The sequence below is a fragment of the Cibotium barometz genome, chromosome 33 (assembly GCF_041138505.1).
Source record: "Cibotium barometz isolate CiBa-2024 chromosome 33, ASM4113850v1, whole genome shotgun sequence".
Classification (NCBI taxonomy): Eukaryota; Viridiplantae; Streptophyta; class Polypodiopsida; order Cyatheales; family Cibotiaceae; genus Cibotium; species Cibotium barometz.
The window spans coordinates 16,905,998-16,924,879 of NC_141078.1; the positions used below are offsets into that span (position 1 = coordinate 16,905,998).

The window sequence follows — 18,882 nt, forward strand, 5'->3', positions numbered from 1 at the left end:
TTCTCCACACTCATTTCTCAAGCCTCAAGCTTCCAGAATCCAAACTTCAAAGTTCCAAGTTGTGCCAACTTCCAAGCCATCTCTCTCTCTCTCTCTCTCTCTCTCTCTCTCTCTCTCTCTCCAAGCCATCTCTCTCTCTCTCTCTCTCTCTCTCTCTCTCTCCAACTTCCAAGCCATCTCTCTCTCTCTCTCTCTCTCTCTCTCTCCAAGTTCCATGATCCATCCCTCTTGAGACTTGCAAGTGAAACTCGCGGCGGCGGGTGCCCGGGGCACTAGGGCCTTTGACACACTTGTTGATACCATCAATGCATATTAAAACATTTAAACGTGGCCACAGCCTTAACACATATCCATCATCACTTTGCATAAAACATAAAGCTAGACAAAACATCCACAAATGTTGCAAATGGAGCTTGCACGAGTGACACCGCATAGAGGCCGGAATGGGCCGACCCCCCCCCCTTGGAGTATTTTATTACCCAAGGAGAATAATATCATGTACAAGCTTTGAGGGCCTTACTCTCCCCACGGGAGATGCCGGATTATCCATATACAAATGCCATAACACAGCCCAACACAAGGCAACCAAGCCGGAACATAGGCTGTAGAAATGCCGAGCCAACATATACCTCCGTGTGGGTACTGATTCTTCCCCAAAAACCACGGGTCTTCATGCAATAGAGCTAGTACAGCAAGTACAACTCTCCATTCAGCCGGTACAGTAGGTACAATGGCTGGTACAGCAGGTACGGTGGCTGGTACAGCTGGTACGGTGGCTGGTACAGCTGGTACAGCAAGTACAGTGGCTGGTATAGCCGGTATGGTGGCTGGTACAGCAGGTACAGCAAGTACAAATGCTGGTACAACACATACAATGGCTAGAAATCATAATAAATATTTGAATACCCTTGCCTTCAGTATTTCTTCGCGATGGAAGCCTCCAAAACAGTCCCATACAGCCGGTATTCTTCATGGGCAGCCTTCAAGTGAGAGAGAAAGAGAGTAGCCATCATTAGAGAAGCCTTCAACGGTGGTAGAGGCTAGTGTGCAGCAAGAGAGCCTCAAGTAATGAAGAGAGAGGGCTCCAATTTATAGATTTGGGCCTCCCATGAGCTAAAATGGCAAGAGAAGGCTACAATGACAAGTGGAGAGCCACACAATAGCTGAAGTGACAAGTGTGAGGCCACTTGTCTCATTTTGATCCATTTTCTAACAAGTGTCAGGCCACTTGTCTCACTTTGATCCACTTTCTTGCCACATGTCCCAATCTAAGAGATGGGTCCTTCCATAATCTTTACCTCTAAAAATATCCCAACTGGTAGACATTCTGCCATAGGCACTTTGCCAACTTTTGGTATCTGCTCAATTCCAGATGTAATGACGCGAACAGAATTTCCATCGGAGTCAGGCCAAAAATAGCAACTCTCCTAAATTTTAGGAGTGTGGTCCTTTGTATTCTAGGATAATCCCCCATTCCCAAAGCTTGTACTTTCCAAATATTTAAACATCCTGGAGTCCACCAGACCCCTTTCAGACTGGGAAATGTCCAGGCTGGTGACATCCTCTCCAGCTTCTTAAAAGTTGTCCGTAACTTTAAGCTTCAAGCCATATATTCAAGATATAATCATGTCCCATCGATTGGGCGAGACGAGACAGTCTCAAAAATCCAATATAACTGAAGAATCCATGTCCCAAAGAAATGGGCGAGACTAAATAAGTCTCCATAATACCAATATCAAAATCATGTCCCAAGATAAATGGGCGAGACAAAACAGTCCCATAAGTCCAGATAGCATAATCCATGTCCCAAGTAAATGGGCGAGACAAATCAGTCCCATAAGTCCAGATATCATAATCCATGTCCCAAGTAAATGGGCGAGACAAATCAGTCCCATAAGTCCAGATATCATAATCCATGTCCCAAGTAAATGGGCGAGACAAAATAAGTCTCCTGCCAACAAGATATCGGTCCACATGACCCTTGGCATAGCCATAAGTCCCGTCATGTCCACTTTACCACTTGCACTCCGTGTTGGTACTCTGACCACACACCTTGGATGAGAGGTGGGCTCAAGTAACAAGATAAAACAATCACTCGCGCAGGCATAGATAACCTGGTGTTCCATACGCATTTCTGCTACACATAGTTTATAGGCATTTCGGCCACCAATAGTTTGTAGGCATTTCGGCCACCAATTCACACTACCCTCTCAAGTGCCCATGTTCCCTTCCATCTGCTCTCTATTGTTCCACCCTCACATGGTAGAAACAATCTTCAAGAGAGCACGCAAGAGAACACTACACAAGGTAAGTGAACCATGAGTTCCATAAGTCCAATGCATCCCAAATAAAGGGAGCCAAAAAGAATAATCCATAAACCTGAGGATGGATCCAAATTCCTAGAAAAGAAGTCCAGGAATCCATACACCTGTATACCATAATCCTTGTATATCATAACTCTTACCACATACTCCGTGCTAACCACACACCTTGGAGTAGAGGTGGACTTTATCCATAAAAGCATCATATCCATGAGATATCCAAAGATTTCTTCTCTATAAACTCGGACAGATTCGTCCATAGAAATTGCTTGTGAAGCCCAATATTTATATAAATCTCGTCCAAGAAAGAAATCTCCATAGAAATAATCCATCCCAATAAAGAGAGCCATGAAAAGAATTCATCCCATTAAAGGGAGCCATAAACAATGTTTCCCTGAAACCATCTCAAGGCAAACAACAACACCTTTCTCCTTGCATAGCTATACAAGGGTTAGTGAACATCAAAAACACTTCATAGTAAATAGCAAAAGCACCAACTTTGCAAACTCAAAGTATACTTAGCTATTCTTTGCCAGGTTGGTCATGAAGCTAACAGAAATATCTCGTCACCATATCCTTAAGATATCTTGAGATATATCTCCATATAGCTTGCCTGTAAGCTTGATAATATAATCCACAATATCCATATGGAAAGAGTGCTAAACGTGTGCAGGTAAAGCCAACTCCATACTTCCAAGATAAATTTTGTGAATTCATAAATCCTTAGATCAAGCTTGCTGTCTATTGTTCATGCTCTTGCTTCATAGGCTCTGAAGTGGCTGGCCATGCTTAATAGCAATGATGGTAAGTGTGGTCCCCACTCCAGATCTTTTCTCTTCCTTATTGATAGAAGGAAGCCTCCGCTTCCAAGAAAGCCTATGCTCTGATACCAATGAAACTCGCGGCGGCGGGTGCCCGGGGCACTAGGGCCTTTGACACACTTGTTGATACCATCAATGCATATTAAAACATTTAAACATGGCCACAGCCTTAACACATATCCATCATCACTTTGCATAAAACATAAAGCTGGACAAAACATCCACAAATGTTGCAAATGGAGCTTGCACGAGTGACACCGCATAGAGGCCGGAATGGGCCGACCCCCCCCCTTGGAGTATTTTATTACCCAAGGAGAATAATATCATGTACAAGCTTTGAGGGCCTTACTCTCCCCACGGGAGATGCCGGATTATCCATATACAAATGCCATAACACAGCCCAACACAAGGCAACCAAGCCGGAACATAGGCTGTAGAAATGCCGAGCCAACATATACCTCCGTGTGGGTACTGATTCTTCCCCAAAAACCACGGGTCTTCATGCAATAGAGCTAGTACAGCAGGTACGGTGGCTGGTACAGCTGGTACGGTGGCTGGTACAGCAGGTACAGCAAGTACAGTGGCTGGTACAGCCGGTATGGTGGCTGGTACAGCAGGTACAGCAAGTACAAATGCTGGTACAACACATACAATGGCTAGAAATCATAATAAATATTTGAATACCCTTGCCTTCAGTATTTCTTCGCGATGGAAGCCTCCAAAACAGTCCCATACAGCCGGTATTCTTCATGGGCAGCCTTCAAGTGAGAGAGAAAGAGAGTAGCCATCATTAGAGAAGCCTTCAACGGTGGTAGAGGCTAGTGTGCAGCAAGAGAGCCTCAAGTAATGAAGAGAGAGGGCTCCAATTTATAGATTTGGGCCTCCCATGAGCTAAAATGGCAAGAGAAGGCTACAATGACAAGTGGAGAGCCACACAATAGCTGAAGTGACAAGTGTGAGGCCACTTGTCTCATTTTGATCCATTTTCTAACAAGTGTCAGGCCACTTGTCTCACTTTGATCCACTTTCTTGCCACATGTCCCAATCTAAGAGATGGGTCCTTCCATAATCTTTACCTCTAAAAATATCCCAACTGGTAGACATTCTGTCATAGGCACTTTGCCAACTTTTGGTATCTGCTCAATTCCAGATGTAATGACGCGAACAGAATTTCCATCGGAGTCAGGACAAAAATAGCAACTCTCCTAAATTTTAGGAGTGTGGTCCTTTGTATTCTAGGATAATCCCCCATTCCCAAAGCTTGTACTTTCCAAATATTTAAACATCCTGGAGTCCACCAGACCCCTTTCAGACTGGGAAATGTCCAGGCTGGTGACAGCAAGCCTCAAGAGTCAAGCGGCAACTTGCAACTCTCTATTGCACCCTTCTTCCCTCTCTCTCACACTATCATCATTCATGGCATCTCAAGGTGAAGGCGCCGCCGGCACATCTTCCGTTGCGGGCTCTTCACGAAGGAGGCCGGCGGTGCACACATGGTCATGGTGGGATGAGGTCCACTACGCTAGTCGTGGAGTGGGCGGTGGTTCAAGGGCATGGAATTGCAAGCTTTGTTCCTACAAGAGAAGTGGCGGCGCCAACAAAGTGCGAGCTCACTTTTTGCATGAGGCCGGTCATCAAGTGCAATTTTGCGCACGCGTTACTCCTGAGAAGCGAGCGCAGCTTCTTGAGAAGCTCAAGGTTTATGAGGCGGCCGAGGCGGCAAAGAGAGGGCGACATGTTGCCGTTGATCCTCATGATGTGGTGAGAGCACGAGAGCAACCGATGCGAATGGAGGTGGAGAGGAACCCAAATCTTGCTTCAAGCTCTCAACCATTCAAGTCCACTCCATCCACATTGGGTGCCTCCATTTCCATCCGCCGTCGATCCACTCTTAACGAGAATTGGAACCCAAAATTGAAGGATGAGGTGGATAGGTCGGTGGCTAGGTTCTTCTACCACGACCACATTGCGTTTCAAGCGGCACGGTGAGAGTCGAGACTCAATTCTCTTCACTCTTTTTTTTTTAATGTCTCATGCTTCAAAGCATTTGTCATATTGCCAAAAAAAGCTAACATGCTACATGGTTTTCCTTACTTGAAATAGGTCTCCTTACTTCCGTGAGATGGCCACAAAGATCGGGGAATATGGCCCCTCTTATGTGCCACCTTCATCGGAAAAGATTCGCACCACTTTGCTTGATAGGGAGAAGTTGGCCGTTGAGCACGCGGCGGCGGATACAAAGGCAACGTGGGAGACTAACGGAGTCTCTCTCATTGTAGACGGATGGAGTGACAGGCGCAAGCGCTCCATCCATGGAGTGGTGGCCTACTCAAGGGGCAAAGTGTACTTCATCGAGTCACATGATGCGAGTGGCACTGGGAAGGCCGTGGATGTGCTTGCCGCGGAATGGGCGTCCACGATCGAGGTCATTGGGCCGGAGCTTGTGGTCGGCATGGTGGCGGATGGAGAGGCGTCAAATAGGGCAGCCGGGACCATTATTGAGTCAATGTATCCATCCATCACAGTTTCTTTTTGCATGGTCCATTGTCTCAACAACCTCCTCAAAGACATAGGTGCCTTGCCTTGGATTGCACCCACCATTGAGGAGGCTAACCAGCTTGTATCCTTTGTCCTCAACCACCAAAGGCTGCGACATGAGTTCTCTAAAAGGAGCACTCTTTCCCTCCTCAAGTATTCTGAGACAAGGTTTGCATACAACTTCCTCATGCTAGGCCGCTTGTCTACATGTGGCGGAGCCCTAAGAGGGCTTTTCCTTGGTGATGAATTTTCTGCCATGCCGCAGTCAAAATCGGCAACAGGGAGAACGTGCCGAGATCGCGCCGACGATGCCGCTTGGTGGGAGAAGGTGAAGACACTCGATGCCTTGGTCAAGCCTATTGTTCACCTTCTACGAGTCATTGACGGCCATGAACCATGTATCGGCAAGGTCTATGAGGCCATGGATCGCATGATCGAGTCACTCCAGCAGCTTGTGCCAGACAGGGCCGAGTTTGAGGAGATCCACTCATTATGTGAGTCCAGGTGGAACTCCTACTACTCCCCTCTTCTTGCGGCTGCCTTTGTGGTTGATCCAGAGTTCGAGGGCAGAAAGCAAGAGGCCGACAAGGAAGTAAGCAGGGGATGGCGGATCATTTTGGAGCGCTTAGAGCCCGACCCTACCATCAGGCGGAAGATCAGAGACCAGCTATCTCAGTACAGGACGCGGCAGGGATCTTTTGGATGTTTAGATGCACAGCTTGACCGCCTCAAGATTGGGTCTCCTCTTTGGTGGGAGGATTACGGATCAGATGGGCCGGAGTTGCAGCGCTTGGCTATTCGCATCCTTAGCCAGGCTGTGAGCTCTAGTTGCTTGGAGCAACTTTGGAGCGTTTACAGTCACATTGCCTCTAAGAAGAGGAACCGCCTTGAAGTACAAAGGGCAAGTGATTTGGTTTTTGTGAGCGCTAACTTGCGCATGCTATGTACGACAGCAACAGGGAAGGCGGATCCCTTCACCGAATGGGAGATGGCACAGCAGGATCCTGCAGCTCAGGAGCATCTTGAGGAGGTAGAGGAGGAGCTACAGCCTGAGGGGGAGGAGGAGGCTTCAAATGGCATCGACGACTTCGACTTCCAAGCCTCCCGCGAGGCTAGCACTTCAGGAGCTTGAGGCTTGACTCTTGAGCCTTGAGCCATCTCACCTTTTTTGTGCCCACTGCCAATGGCCATGATCTATTGTGATCTATCTAGTATCCCTATTTTGTACCCACTCTTTTTTGTAACCCTCACTGCCCATGAGGCATGTACTTATCTCTTTGTATCTATCAGACTATCAATCACATAATCAGTGTGCCATCGATGTTTTATTAGCGCATTTTGCTCAAAATGACTCTTGTTTTTTTGTCTATTCGGTGTAAAATTTTGTTCAAAGTGTGTCTCTATATGTATGTCATGCATACAACTCCTAAATTGCTTTTAAAAAAGAGGTTTTTTTTTTGCCGTTCCCGACCCCGTCCCCGGGACGGCACTTCCCCGTCCCCGTCCCCGTCCCCGTCCCCCGTCCCCATGTGACTCTGGTCTCATTGTCCAAATATAAATTTTTGACACACTCGCCCTTCTCCCTTGCCCATGAACATGCCTTCTTCTAGTGGCAGAACAAGTTCTGCTTTCTTCTCATTGCCCAAATACATCTGTGTGCATGCGCACCCGCACGCGCGTGCGCGTGTGTGTGTGTGTGTGTGAGAGAGAGATCATTGACACCTGCAAAACACACACTGCCATCTTCCTTAGCTGTACACATGTTGATCATCTGCATGCATGGCTCCTTGCCATTTACCATATGTATGTATTCTCATTGAAACAGGTTTCCTTCTTCTTTTCCATGTCTATGGCAAAACACATGTTGCTTTCTATAACCGGATGCATGCCTCCTGTCATTGTCCATACACTTGTCTCTTTTGTTTATCTTTCTAAAAATTGAACTTGCTTCTCTCACTGCAAGTTCAATCCTAGAAAGGCCTCAGCTTTGCCTGTGCATGAGCAGGTGCCAAGTTTCTGGCTATGGCTCAAACATATGTGGGATTCAGGAGGACTAAAGATATCAACTAGGGGCGTTTGTGCACACTCAGATTCTGATGGTTTTTACAGGCATCACGAGCATAAGAAAGCGCATAATTGCTGCCGTTCGATGTTCACTTCGTATAGAGGCTCCACTTGCAGAAGGAGGTCGCCTTCTGGTCAGTGAAGATTATTTGAGATTTCTTGTGCGCATTGCGAATGTGAAGATGTTGAACAATCATCAGAGGACAGATAAATTTTTGTCTGCTTTCATAGATCAGGTATTATGATTTGTATAGTAGGTTGGCGAAGATTTCTTGTTTTGCCATGACTCGATCATAGCCAGGTTTGCTTTTTTGCAGGTTGAGAGTCCTTCACATGATAAAGGTATTGAATCCACTAGCCAGGAAATAAGAAGGAAGTTACAGGAGCCGTCTACATATGTAAAAGAAAAATATTGTCGTCATGAATGCAAGAGCAAAGCAAGGAGCTTTGACCCCAAAGGGAGGAAACTTTCTGAACTTGAAAAGAGACAGGTGCGGCTCATGTCTAGACTTGATGAAGTTGAAGCGAGACTATGCGCCTTAGCTCCAATATATGGTGGAGGAGTGGATTATGATGCCTCTTTTACTATTGCAGAAACTTTAGAACAGAAGCCTAAGGGAGATCAAAATTTACAGGGAATGAATGATTTTCCTGAGCTGAATGTGTTTGACTTGGCTGATTCAGAAGTAGAACATGTTTTTGCTCAAGAGTGTGCACCAAGGGTAGAGCAGGACCACCTTGATTTGCGCGAAAAAGGTAGGTAGGTGTTGTCACGCTTCATTTTTCTGTAAACTTCTTAGAGGTGCCTTTTGTACACTTTGATTTTCTATCTATGAGTGACTTCATTTGATTTCTATGTATTATGATTTCTCAGCAAACATTGAAACTGCTGTTTGGGCTTCAGTGATACGTTCAACACACCCCAGAATAGTCCCAGAATGCTGCCTTCAATTAGCATTTTCTCTATTGCTATGCGAGAGCAAAAGAATGTGAAGGCGAAGGCTGAAACTGAACAGTGCTCTCTCTGTCCTAATCAGGCTGGGAAGAGAGCAAGTCTGATTTTTCTCCTTCAGGCTGCAAGAATGCTGTGGGATGAAGGCTGCTGTAATCTGCTGAGTTTGGGGTTGATTCTGAAGCTTCTCTGGCTGCTGGTCAGTGTTTGAAGGGGCTCCCTGGCTGCTGAATGGAATGATTTCCCAGATGGGATTCTGTATGTACGACACCAGGGTGGGTGTTATTGACTCTCAAGATAGGGGGACTGTAGGAGTTTGGGTGAGTTAAGACTTTTAGAAAGCGGTTAAGCACTGGGCACACATAGTCAAAGTTCATATCCAAATTTCTCTTGCATGGTTTTTCTGATTGCTTGGTGTTAGATCAGTAAGAGAGCGTTTCCATTATGGAGAAAGGGGTCAAGTTGCTCTTGCAGACTAAGTTGCAGGCCCAGGAGTGGATTTGAGATGGGCTTGTTATGTCAGCCCTTCATCATTGCAGATGGTACTCTTGCAGTTATATGATATATCCCAGATGCCTTAGGATAGTGTTCTCGGATTTGCAAGCAGTACGAGACCAGAGGTTGGCAGCCATGTTAGATCAGCAGTTAGCAGCAGCTTCTTCATTGATGTCTGTGTGAGAATGGGTGCCTAGCAGAATGTGGGGGGTCGGCACTGTGTTATGTTGGCTTTCTTTTTCCTGGCCGCTCTTCAATTTGCTGCTTACTGGTTTACCTGCCAAGTGTTGTTTTGCTTCCTTTTCTGAAGTGTGAATTAAGTTAAGGTGCTGTGCAGACAATTTATTTTACTTTTGACCAAGTGTGTACTTCCATACAGGTCCAGAGGTGTGGTTTTTAGTTGTCTGAGTGTCACATCAGAGAAGCTCTACCGATGGGGCCATTCAACATGCTTTTTGCCTTGCTTACCAGGCATGCCTTCAAAGTCACTGCTGATTTTTGGTGGATATGGAGGTTCTGTTAGGCAGTGCCGACAAAAGGACTTGGTTCTGTTAACTATTGATGATGGCAAAGTGCAGTCAATTTGTGCAGAAAATCCACCTACTGCGAGGATGGGGCACACTGCTTCCTTAGTTGGGCAAAAGATAGTGGTGATAGGAGGTCGAGAGGATCCAAGCAAGCCATTGGGAGATGTTTGTGTGCTTATACTCGATAAAATGCAGTGGCTGTATCCAAAAGTTAGAGGTGCATTCTTTCCTCCAAGGTAGAGCTTGATGTTGCTGGCTGTACAATCTATCATGGTTTATAGGATATTCAGAAGATTCAAAGCAGCATGTACACGCCAATTAAAATATAAAATTTTGTGCTCTCTTTTTGCAGGCACAGACATGGAGCAGTCACCATTGGGGAAAAGATATATGTTTTTGGTGGCCTGGATAATGTGAACTTGTTAGGGGATCTTTTCATTCTAGACACGTCTCTCATGCAATGGAGTCGAGTAGAATGTGTAGGGCATGTGCCGGCCCCTCGTTACTCACACTCTTTGTCAGTTGTAGGTCGGAAGGTTTATCTGTTTGGTGGCTTTGATGGAAGGACAGTTTTTGGGGATTTGTGGGTCTTAAATCTGGTAAGCTTGACATGGAGCATGGTGAATCTAAATCCGATACCTAGATTTTCTCACTCTATGACCATTTCTTCTGGTTTTCTTGTGTTACTCGGTGGTTGTCCACTGACTAAGCACACAAATGTAGTCTCTTTGTTGAATGTGGATAAAATGGAATGGGTGCATGTCAAGACTGATCTACCTAGCGAATGCTTGTTTGTACGCCATACTGCCACTTGTATCGGAGATCAGATTGTGATAATAGGTGGTGGCCTGTGCTGCTATGCTTTTGGTATTAAATTCAGTCCACCTTTTTTGATGGACCTGGCCTCATTGTCACCACATCTAGCAGTCAAAGATGATGAAAAGGGTTCAGGAGATTTTGCAATCAATCATCTCGAAGATGAGGTTATGAGTATGAATGATGCTTGGGGATTAAAGATTGATAAGGTGCATGCAAAGATTTGCAAGGATAACTTGAAGCAGCTTGGTTGGTTGGATTTGAAAAGGAAGGCTAGAGCAGGAGACGATGGCTTACACGTAATATTCCCTATTACTAGAGAGGGGGTGTGCGAATTGGAAGCTGCAGATGCGAGACATTCCCAGGAAATACTCAAGGGTTGCCACACTGCTGAGGTTGCCGAAAGTCTCATTGATTTCAAGATTGTCCAACTTAAACCACACGCTGGGTTGAAGTTGTCAAAACACCCATGGCAAGTGTTGCACATTGCAATATCTTCACTGCTGCAGAAGCATGGCATGCCTCCATCTCTGCTTGATGAGTTGCCAAAGAGGTAAAGTTTGGCTTTGCATCTGTTTTGGAATTTCTAGTTTCTTTTACTCAGGCTGAATCCTGATGAAATAAGACTGCTTACTAGCTAACATGGGTGCATGCTTTGATCTTGTTGTCATTTCTATATTTGTGGTGCTTGCTATGAGGGCTTTACCCTTTTTTATCTGGGATTCTGTCAACTCTAAGTCTGACTTGAAAAACAACAAAATGCCACATATGGCTAATCAACTTTGCACATAAAATTCAGTCCATTTCTTTTTCAGTTACAAAGGGAATTGAGGCAAGCATTTGCATGCATTGCACCACTCCTTTTCTGGTGGAATGCTGAGCAGGCAGCCTTGCAGAAGGCAGGCTAAAGAGAATCTTGTAATGACGGGTGCGTGAAGCACATGATCAGCAGTTTTGGCTCTGATACCAATGTTAGCACCACATACCTGAGAAGCCTATTAGGGTTAGGATAACCTGCATCAAACCCATGATGGATGAGACTGTGTGAAAGAACCTGGCTAGCCCCAACCATAGGTTCCTGTCCGGAACCACCCCCGAGCTTGAGGTCTGAATTGTTGTGAGCCAACTGTGCCTGGACAACATGCCCTGGCATCGCACACTGTTAAATATTAATAGTGATTAATGTGGGAATAAACAAATGCTAGGTGGTTGAGTAAACTAGCACTGAATGTAGAGGCTTATATAAAGCGGTTCCAATGTGTGTGAATAACCGCTGGTATGTATAAGTCTCTTGTGTGGGAACAACCTCTTAAATGGCATATGTGGTCGCAGCCCCCGAGCCTGCCGCTGCCCATCGTTATCGTCTCAAAGCCATTCCGCCACCAGTCACCGCTCCAGAGCCCGCCGTTGCTAGCAAGTTAGGCGGCGCTAGTGCACAGCCAACCACCGCCATCGGCTTTTAGCCCGCACCCGCTAGATAGTGCTCCGCCCTGCCGGCGCCTGCACTTAGTCCTGCCCCTCCATGTCTGGCATGTGCGCCCACTGCAGCCTGCCCTGCTCAGCCTCGCTTTCGTGTGCTGCCTTAGCTGGCTCCGAGACCAGCTCAACCTGTCGTCTGAGATTACTATCTTGCCCACGACTTCTCCTCCGACTTGACCCTATTCTCGGCTCCATCTCAGCTCTATTCTTGGCTCCAGCTCGGCTTCGCTGTCCCTTGGGTGTCTAAGGGAAAGAGGGAAGAAGCAGCTTAGCTCACATCAGCATCCTGTCCATAGAGGTACACAAGTTTTGGGGCTTTCTTTTCATACATTTTTTGTCAAAGTCAAGGCCTTTGTGATTCATATTTGGGGATTCTTGTTCATAAGGGGAATTTTTGTAAAGTGGAAGCATCCAGATTCCATAGGCACTCTTGTTTTTGTGCAATACTCTTGGAGTCTTTTTTTTTTTTTTCCGAGAAAAGATCCTTTCATTAGTTATATAAAAACGCCCGTAGAGCTACAAAAGATCTCTCCTGCTCATAAGAGAAACAGAGCAGTGAATACAGTAAGGCAGCCCGGGAGACTCTCCCTAGGTGCTGCAAAATACAAGCATCAGTACTAAGGACTGAGGGGCAAAATCATACAATAGGGGGGGGGAAAGCCAAACAGGTGCCCTGTAATGCCAACGGGGGGATCCCGTGTGTAAGGTATAGAAGGGGCCGCTGCGCTAGGTGGTGTGAAAGGCCGCTGGTGGCTCGAGTCTCCCCTCAAAGGCCGTGAAACACCGGGCCCTCCAGGTGAACCAGATGGTGAGGCTGCTGAGAAGCTCCCATCGTAAATCCCTCTCTTTGTCCAGCTGGCGGACGAGAAATCCGGTGCCGGAACCAGGCGAGGCTGGCCCCTAATGAATCTGATGGCCTGACTGTCCTGCTCCATCTCATAGCCCATAGTAGGCCCTGACGAAGTCGACCAAGTAGCGGCACCCCACGTAAACATACCCTCTGGAGAGAGGGGGCCAGAATACGCAGCATCCGCAGCCAAATCTGTTGCGCTTGAGGGCAATCCCAAAGGCAATGTCTCTGTGTCTCCATAGGGTGGCCGCATCGGATGCAGGCCGCCGGAAGACCGCTGTAAACAAGCCAGGTGCCAACTGCTGAGCCCCTGTGGGCGACCAGCCCCCACTGGAAAGTCGAGATCCTGCGGGCCTGTCGACTAGCCCAGAGCCGAGCCCAAAAATCCTCCAGGAAGTCCTATGAGAGTCCCTGTAGCCGCCAATGCCCCGCTGCAGCTGGAGAGACCATCCTCCTCGCCGCCAAAATATGCCGCCCCAGCCGAACAGTATACTGGAAAAAGGTGATCTCTGTGGCCTCAAGGGATGCATAAGGATCATGCCACTCGTACTCCCCAGGGTCCCACTGTAGCCGGGCCAAGGGGCGCGCTGCATATGCCCATATGCGCCAATCCGGGAGCACATCTGCAGGGTCGGGGTCAATATGCCACTTCCGAGAAGCGGCGGCCACTACATGTATCCTCTGAAAGGTGCACTCTGCAACCAAAGGCGACTCCACCTCCACTCTCTGAAGTCTGCCCTCATCCTGAATCTCATAGTAGAGGCATCTGCCATCCTCAGCGCAAGCTCTGACAGCAATCAGGATCTCCAACTGTGTAAAGGCTCCCATCCACCGTGGGGCCACTAGCTCTCGAAAGGCGTGAACCATTCCTCTGTGAGTGCCTCCTGAATATCATCCCTCATAATCAACCCCCCTCTGAAGTGACTCAGCCTCTCCACCTGGATCTCCTCTGGTAGACTGCAGAAGGCTTGCCGGTCTCCAAAACTACGTGTTGGGCCTGCCGCTAAAGGTCCCCAGGCTAGACGAGGCCGAGAACCTAGCATATGACCCTGCTCTGTGCGAACCGTTGGGCTCCAGATGAGCGGCTGTCTGGCCCGCTCCTCAACACAAGAAGGAGGTCGCTGAGAGAGCCCCGGTCTCAGCAGCTCCCAAGTTCTCAGGATGCTCAAAGCAAATCTGTCCTCCCATCCTCTACTGAGGCCTGTCCTCCTCATCTCTATGAAGATCCAGCGAATCTCAAGTGCCCAAGTGCCCCCTGCTGGGGGAGCCCGAGCCTTTAGCCGCTGCAAGAGAAGCTCTTTCCAAGGCTCAGCGCCTGGAAGCAGCCCCCGAACAATAAGCTTCCCCAAAGGCTCTACTCTGATCGACTGGATCTATAATGCCCAAGCCTCCCTGAGCCAGCGGAAGTGTAATAACTGCCCATGCAACCTTTGCCCGGGCTGGCTGACCGTCCTGCCCAGACCAAAGAAAGTTCCTGATCAGCCTCTGTACCTGGTTGATGCAAGAGCTCGAGAAGATCCAGCAAGACGTAATGTACCACATGGTCGCTAACAGCACCTGATTTGCCACCACCACCCTCCCAGCCAAGGATAGTCGAGCTGTACTCCAATACTCTTGGTGTCTTGTGTTAGCTCATTCAAGTATACACCAAGTATACACCCTGTTTTTCGTATACTTTGGCGATCGCACCTTCCATCCCGTCATCTCCCGGTGCCTTGTGTGCACACTCCCGTTACTCTCTTTTTCTCGTATTTTCCCAAGAGCTCACATCAAGGGGGGACTTTCTTATTCCTAATTCTCTCCCCAGCTTTGGGAAATTTTGTACTACTGTGAGGATGTCGCAACGAGTTGCTTCCACTGAACCTTCTGGGTTCGGTGCATTCATGACACCTAAAGATTGTCTCGATGGTCACAACTACTCATTATGGAGTTTCATGTTGAAGAGTCTATTAATTGTCAAGGGGCAAGAGCCTCGTCCTGAAGCACCAACTCCTGGCACCTCCTAGGCATTAAGGGCGACTACAAACTATGGCACAAGTTGTGTCAGGCATTTCAGCACCGCCTGTTGGACTCATTGAAGACCAAAGACAGTGGGATGCTTGTGATGCTCAAGCAATGGCCATGATTGCTCTTTTAGTAAAGTGCTCAATTGTATGTCACATCCGATCCTATAGCTGCCTGGGTGGTCTTCGAGACCATGTTCCTGTTAGAATGCACAGCGGAAATGAAGACAACGGCTGTAGAGACCAAGACATAGATAAGAGAGAGAGAGAGAGAGAGAGAGAGAGAGAGAGAGAGAGAGAGAGAGAGAAGATGTGTAACTCTGCTATATACACCAAAGAAAATCCTGGAATCTACAATGTGGAGTGTGGGGGCAAGGGGGCCATTTTATATGGTCCCAGGCTGCTGGTCGGCCAGCCTTAAATAGGCCGACAACAGCACGACCAGCCATGGGCAGCCCCCTGACCAGAAAAAGCCAGTCAACCAGGGTGCTTGGACAGGTCGGGTACCTGAGCAAGCAGTCGTCCAGAATCTGGGGATAACTGACAGCCCTACCACACCTCCGAAAAATGGGAAAAATACATGGAGAGAGAAAAAATGGGAAAACACTAAAACAGGGCACACCCACAATAGAGGCCCTGATATAGTGTACAGATAGGAGATGACTGCTAACACCCCCTCTCAGCTCCTAGATGTGGAACCAACCCCAGTGACCTGGAGTGCCGCGGGAGCATAGCTTGAGGTAGAGACTTCATGAAGAGGTCCGCCGCATTGTCTTCCTTTGAACAATAAAGAAGCAAGATGTCACCAGCCAAGATCTTCTCACGAACAAAGTGATATTGTATCTCTATATGCTTGGTCCGACCATGGAAGACCGGGTTCCGAGCAATAGCGATACAGCTCTGGTTATTGCATTGGATGACCGTGGGCTCCTTATGTGGAAACCCAATCTCGCCAAGCAACCTCCGCAGCCACACAACCTCACAAGCAGCACCACAAGCAGCCCGGTACTCTGCCTTTGTAGACGCAAGGCAATAGTTGGTTGCCTCTTGCTGCTCCATGAAACTGCTCCTGAGCCGAGGGTAAAACTGTAGCCTGATGTAGATCTCCTCGTGTCTGGATCTCCTCCCCAATCATAGTCACTCCAACCTTGGAGTCGAACTCGGTCCTTTGTTTCACCTCCAGTGTCATAGAAGAGTCCAAGATCCTTCGTACCCTGTAGATTCCGCAAGATCCACAATCATGCATCCCAATGAGACTGTCACAAACAGGCACGTGTATACGGAACCAATTCACTACCAAAACAGCATACATACACCAACCATTCTTGGCATATACATGATTACCATCATTGTGAAACATTACATGAGCATATACATGATTACCATCATTGTGAAACATTACATGAGCATATACATCCTACAAACATAAACCAACTTGCGCATGACACAGCACTAGGGGCTGAAGTTGGGCCAGCCTCCCCCTGAGGTATCTTTATTACCAACATAAGTATTTATATGTACAAGATGCGGGTGCCTGGAGAGTACACTCATCCAGCCCACTCATCCAGCCGACACCAAATTTATCCACCTGTGAAAACATAGGTAAACACATTACCTGCAACTCCTCGGTCACCAACCAAGGTTGAGTGGTCACCAACCACTCCTGTTGCAACACCCTCGGTCACCAACCAAGGTTGAGCGATCACCAACCGCTCCTGTAGAAATACCCTCGGTCACCAACTAGGGTAGAGTGATCACCAACCACTCCTATACTTTGATAGAGCGGTTAACAAAGTGCTGTCCCAAACCTGCAAAACAGTAACCAGCCATGGTTTTGGCTCACTGGCCACCCACAGGTTCCACTAGATCACATCCCCAGGCCTGATACTTGTCTAGGGACATGTTTGCTCAAGTTTCGTCGCGAGAAACCTCCTGCAAACCTGTAAAAACAGCCAATAATGGCCCTTAAAACAGTCAGCCAGCTCCTGTTGAGGCTCTGTTCACTCCGTCCAAGCCCTGTTCTCAACAGAGTAGCACAAAAACAGTCCCAACAGCCATGCGCCAGCTTCTGGAAACAAATCTAACAGCCTGCAGCCCTGTAGATGCAGTCGACCAGCCCTGTAGAGAAAGAAAGAGAGAGAAATAGCAGCCAGCCAACCCTGGGACTCTTGCTCTTGGCATGTACTCCACCTGTAGCTCATGCAAATGAGTAAACTTGCTGTTTTTCCTGTCCAAACAGCTCCTAACAGCCCACGTTTTTCAGATGAGTGCTCTACAAGTGAGGGCTTGCCCACTTTGGCCCTCCCACACCCAGAATAGCAACTCGTGGAGCTATTTGGGAGTGCTTGGCCAAGTCACCTCGACAGGTTGGGTACCGGAGCAAGCAGTCGGCCAGAATCTGGGGACAGCCGACAGCCCTGCCACACCTCTAAAACTGTAAAAATAAACATCTTCAAGATGTATACATGTATGGTATGCTTAGTCTATGCACGTACACCACATCAGATGTTACAGCCCCAAGATTAATTAGGGGTCAATAACCTAGAATTTAGGGGATGGACTAACCCCAAGGTCATTAAAGGCTGAGGACTAAGGTTAAAAAGCTAACGCAAAATTAGGTTTAAGGCTTAGCCAGTCTTTAGAGATTGATAGGACCTCCCCAAAAGGCTAAGGATTAGCAAGGATGAGGTGTGAATGGAGCGGACAAGCAACTTTGTAGTATGTGTTGACAAATGCCTTGAATGCAACCACACACTAGTGGGGAGAAGAGAGGGAGAGATGATGATCAACAAGATAATCAGCACAAGCTCAAAGGGATTGAGAAAGTACAAGATGTAGTGGAAAGCATGAATTCATTATAGAAGTATGTCCTTTTTTTTAAAGGAGAGACCTCATTACATATTCTAAAGCATATGCTAGATGTGATGCCACCACATATGCTAAATATGATTCCACCACATGTGACATTTAAGAGGCCGTTCCCACACAAGAGACTTATACATACTAGCGGTTGTTCTTGGTCTCCTCTGCTTGCATCACCCCTAGATCTGTTCTTCCTTGTCTACTCCTTATGGAGAAGTAATCCAACCAACTCCTCAAAGGATATAGGATTGCCTCCTCCTCTCATAGAGAGATTCAGAGAAGCATGGAAACTTTAATAGGACTCAATTAAGGAGTTAAGAATCGTGGTGACCAATTTTGTGTTATCAATTACTCCTCATCAGGCCCATGACTCGTGCTTCATTACGGGACTGGAACTGTTAGCAGTCATCTCCTGTCATCTCCTGTCTGTACACTATATCAGGGCCTCTGTTGTGGGTGCGCCCGCCCGTTTTAGTGTTTTCCCATTCGTGACTATGTGAATGATTAGGCAGTTAATTAAGGTCTTCGGGAAATGCGTGCCTGTGACAGCCATGTCAACTAAGGCCATGAACAGGATAGGTTTGGAGAGTTGCAGATCATCGTCCAGCCCATTGGTATATAGAGATGCACCAAGATAGCAATTGGTGTGCATGCTTGTGATGGGGGGTTCCAGTTTTGCATTGTGTGAGGTTATGTGACTATGTGAATGATTAAGCAGTTAATTAAGGTCTTTGGGAAATGCGCACTCCTGACAGCCATGTCAATGAAGGCCATGAACAGGGTAGGTTTGGAGAGTTGCAGACCATCATCTGGTCCATCAGTATATAGAGATGCACCAAGATATTGTTTATTTATAAAATTTTACAGTTTTGCATTGTGTGAGGCTATGTGACTATGTGAATGATTAAACGGTTAATTATTGTATTCGGGAAATGCACACTCGTGACACCCATTTCAACTAAGGCCATGAACAGGGTAGGTTTGGAGAGTTGCAGACCATCATCCTGCCCCATTTATATAGAGATGCACCAAGATAGCAATTGGTGTGCATGCTTGTGATGGTGGATTCCAGTGTGCAGGCAAAGTCTATGAGAATGTATAGGTTGAAAACAATTTGAGCAATATGAATGTCAGTGGCAGGTAAATCAGCATTG

General features: G+C 47.2%; 1 protein-coding gene across 4 annotated transcripts in view; it reads left to right on the forward strand.

Annotated features, from left to right (window-relative positions):
- The window catches only part of LOC147619367 (Met-10+ like family protein / kelch repeat-containing protein), a 48,775-nt gene that overhangs the window by 27,109 nt on the left and 2,784 nt on the right, over window positions 1-18,882 (forward strand). For 3 of the 4 annotated variants that reach the window (XR_015261842.1, XM_086772992.1, XM_086772993.1), the window contains exons 2-5: window positions 7,790-7,980; window positions 8,062-8,504; window positions 9,571-9,954; window positions 10,071-11,087. Coding sequence is in view for 3 of the 4 variants with exons in the window: in XM_086772992.1 (XP_086629118.1) it covers window positions 7,790-7,980; window positions 8,062-8,504; window positions 9,571-9,954; window positions 10,071-11,087 (2,035 nt within the window). In the remaining variant the exon portion in view is untranslated. The remainder of the gene's footprint in view (window positions 1-7,789; window positions 7,981-8,061; window positions 8,505-9,570; window positions 9,955-10,070; window positions 11,088-18,882) is intronic. The other variant, XM_086772994.1, reaches the window with a different exon arrangement.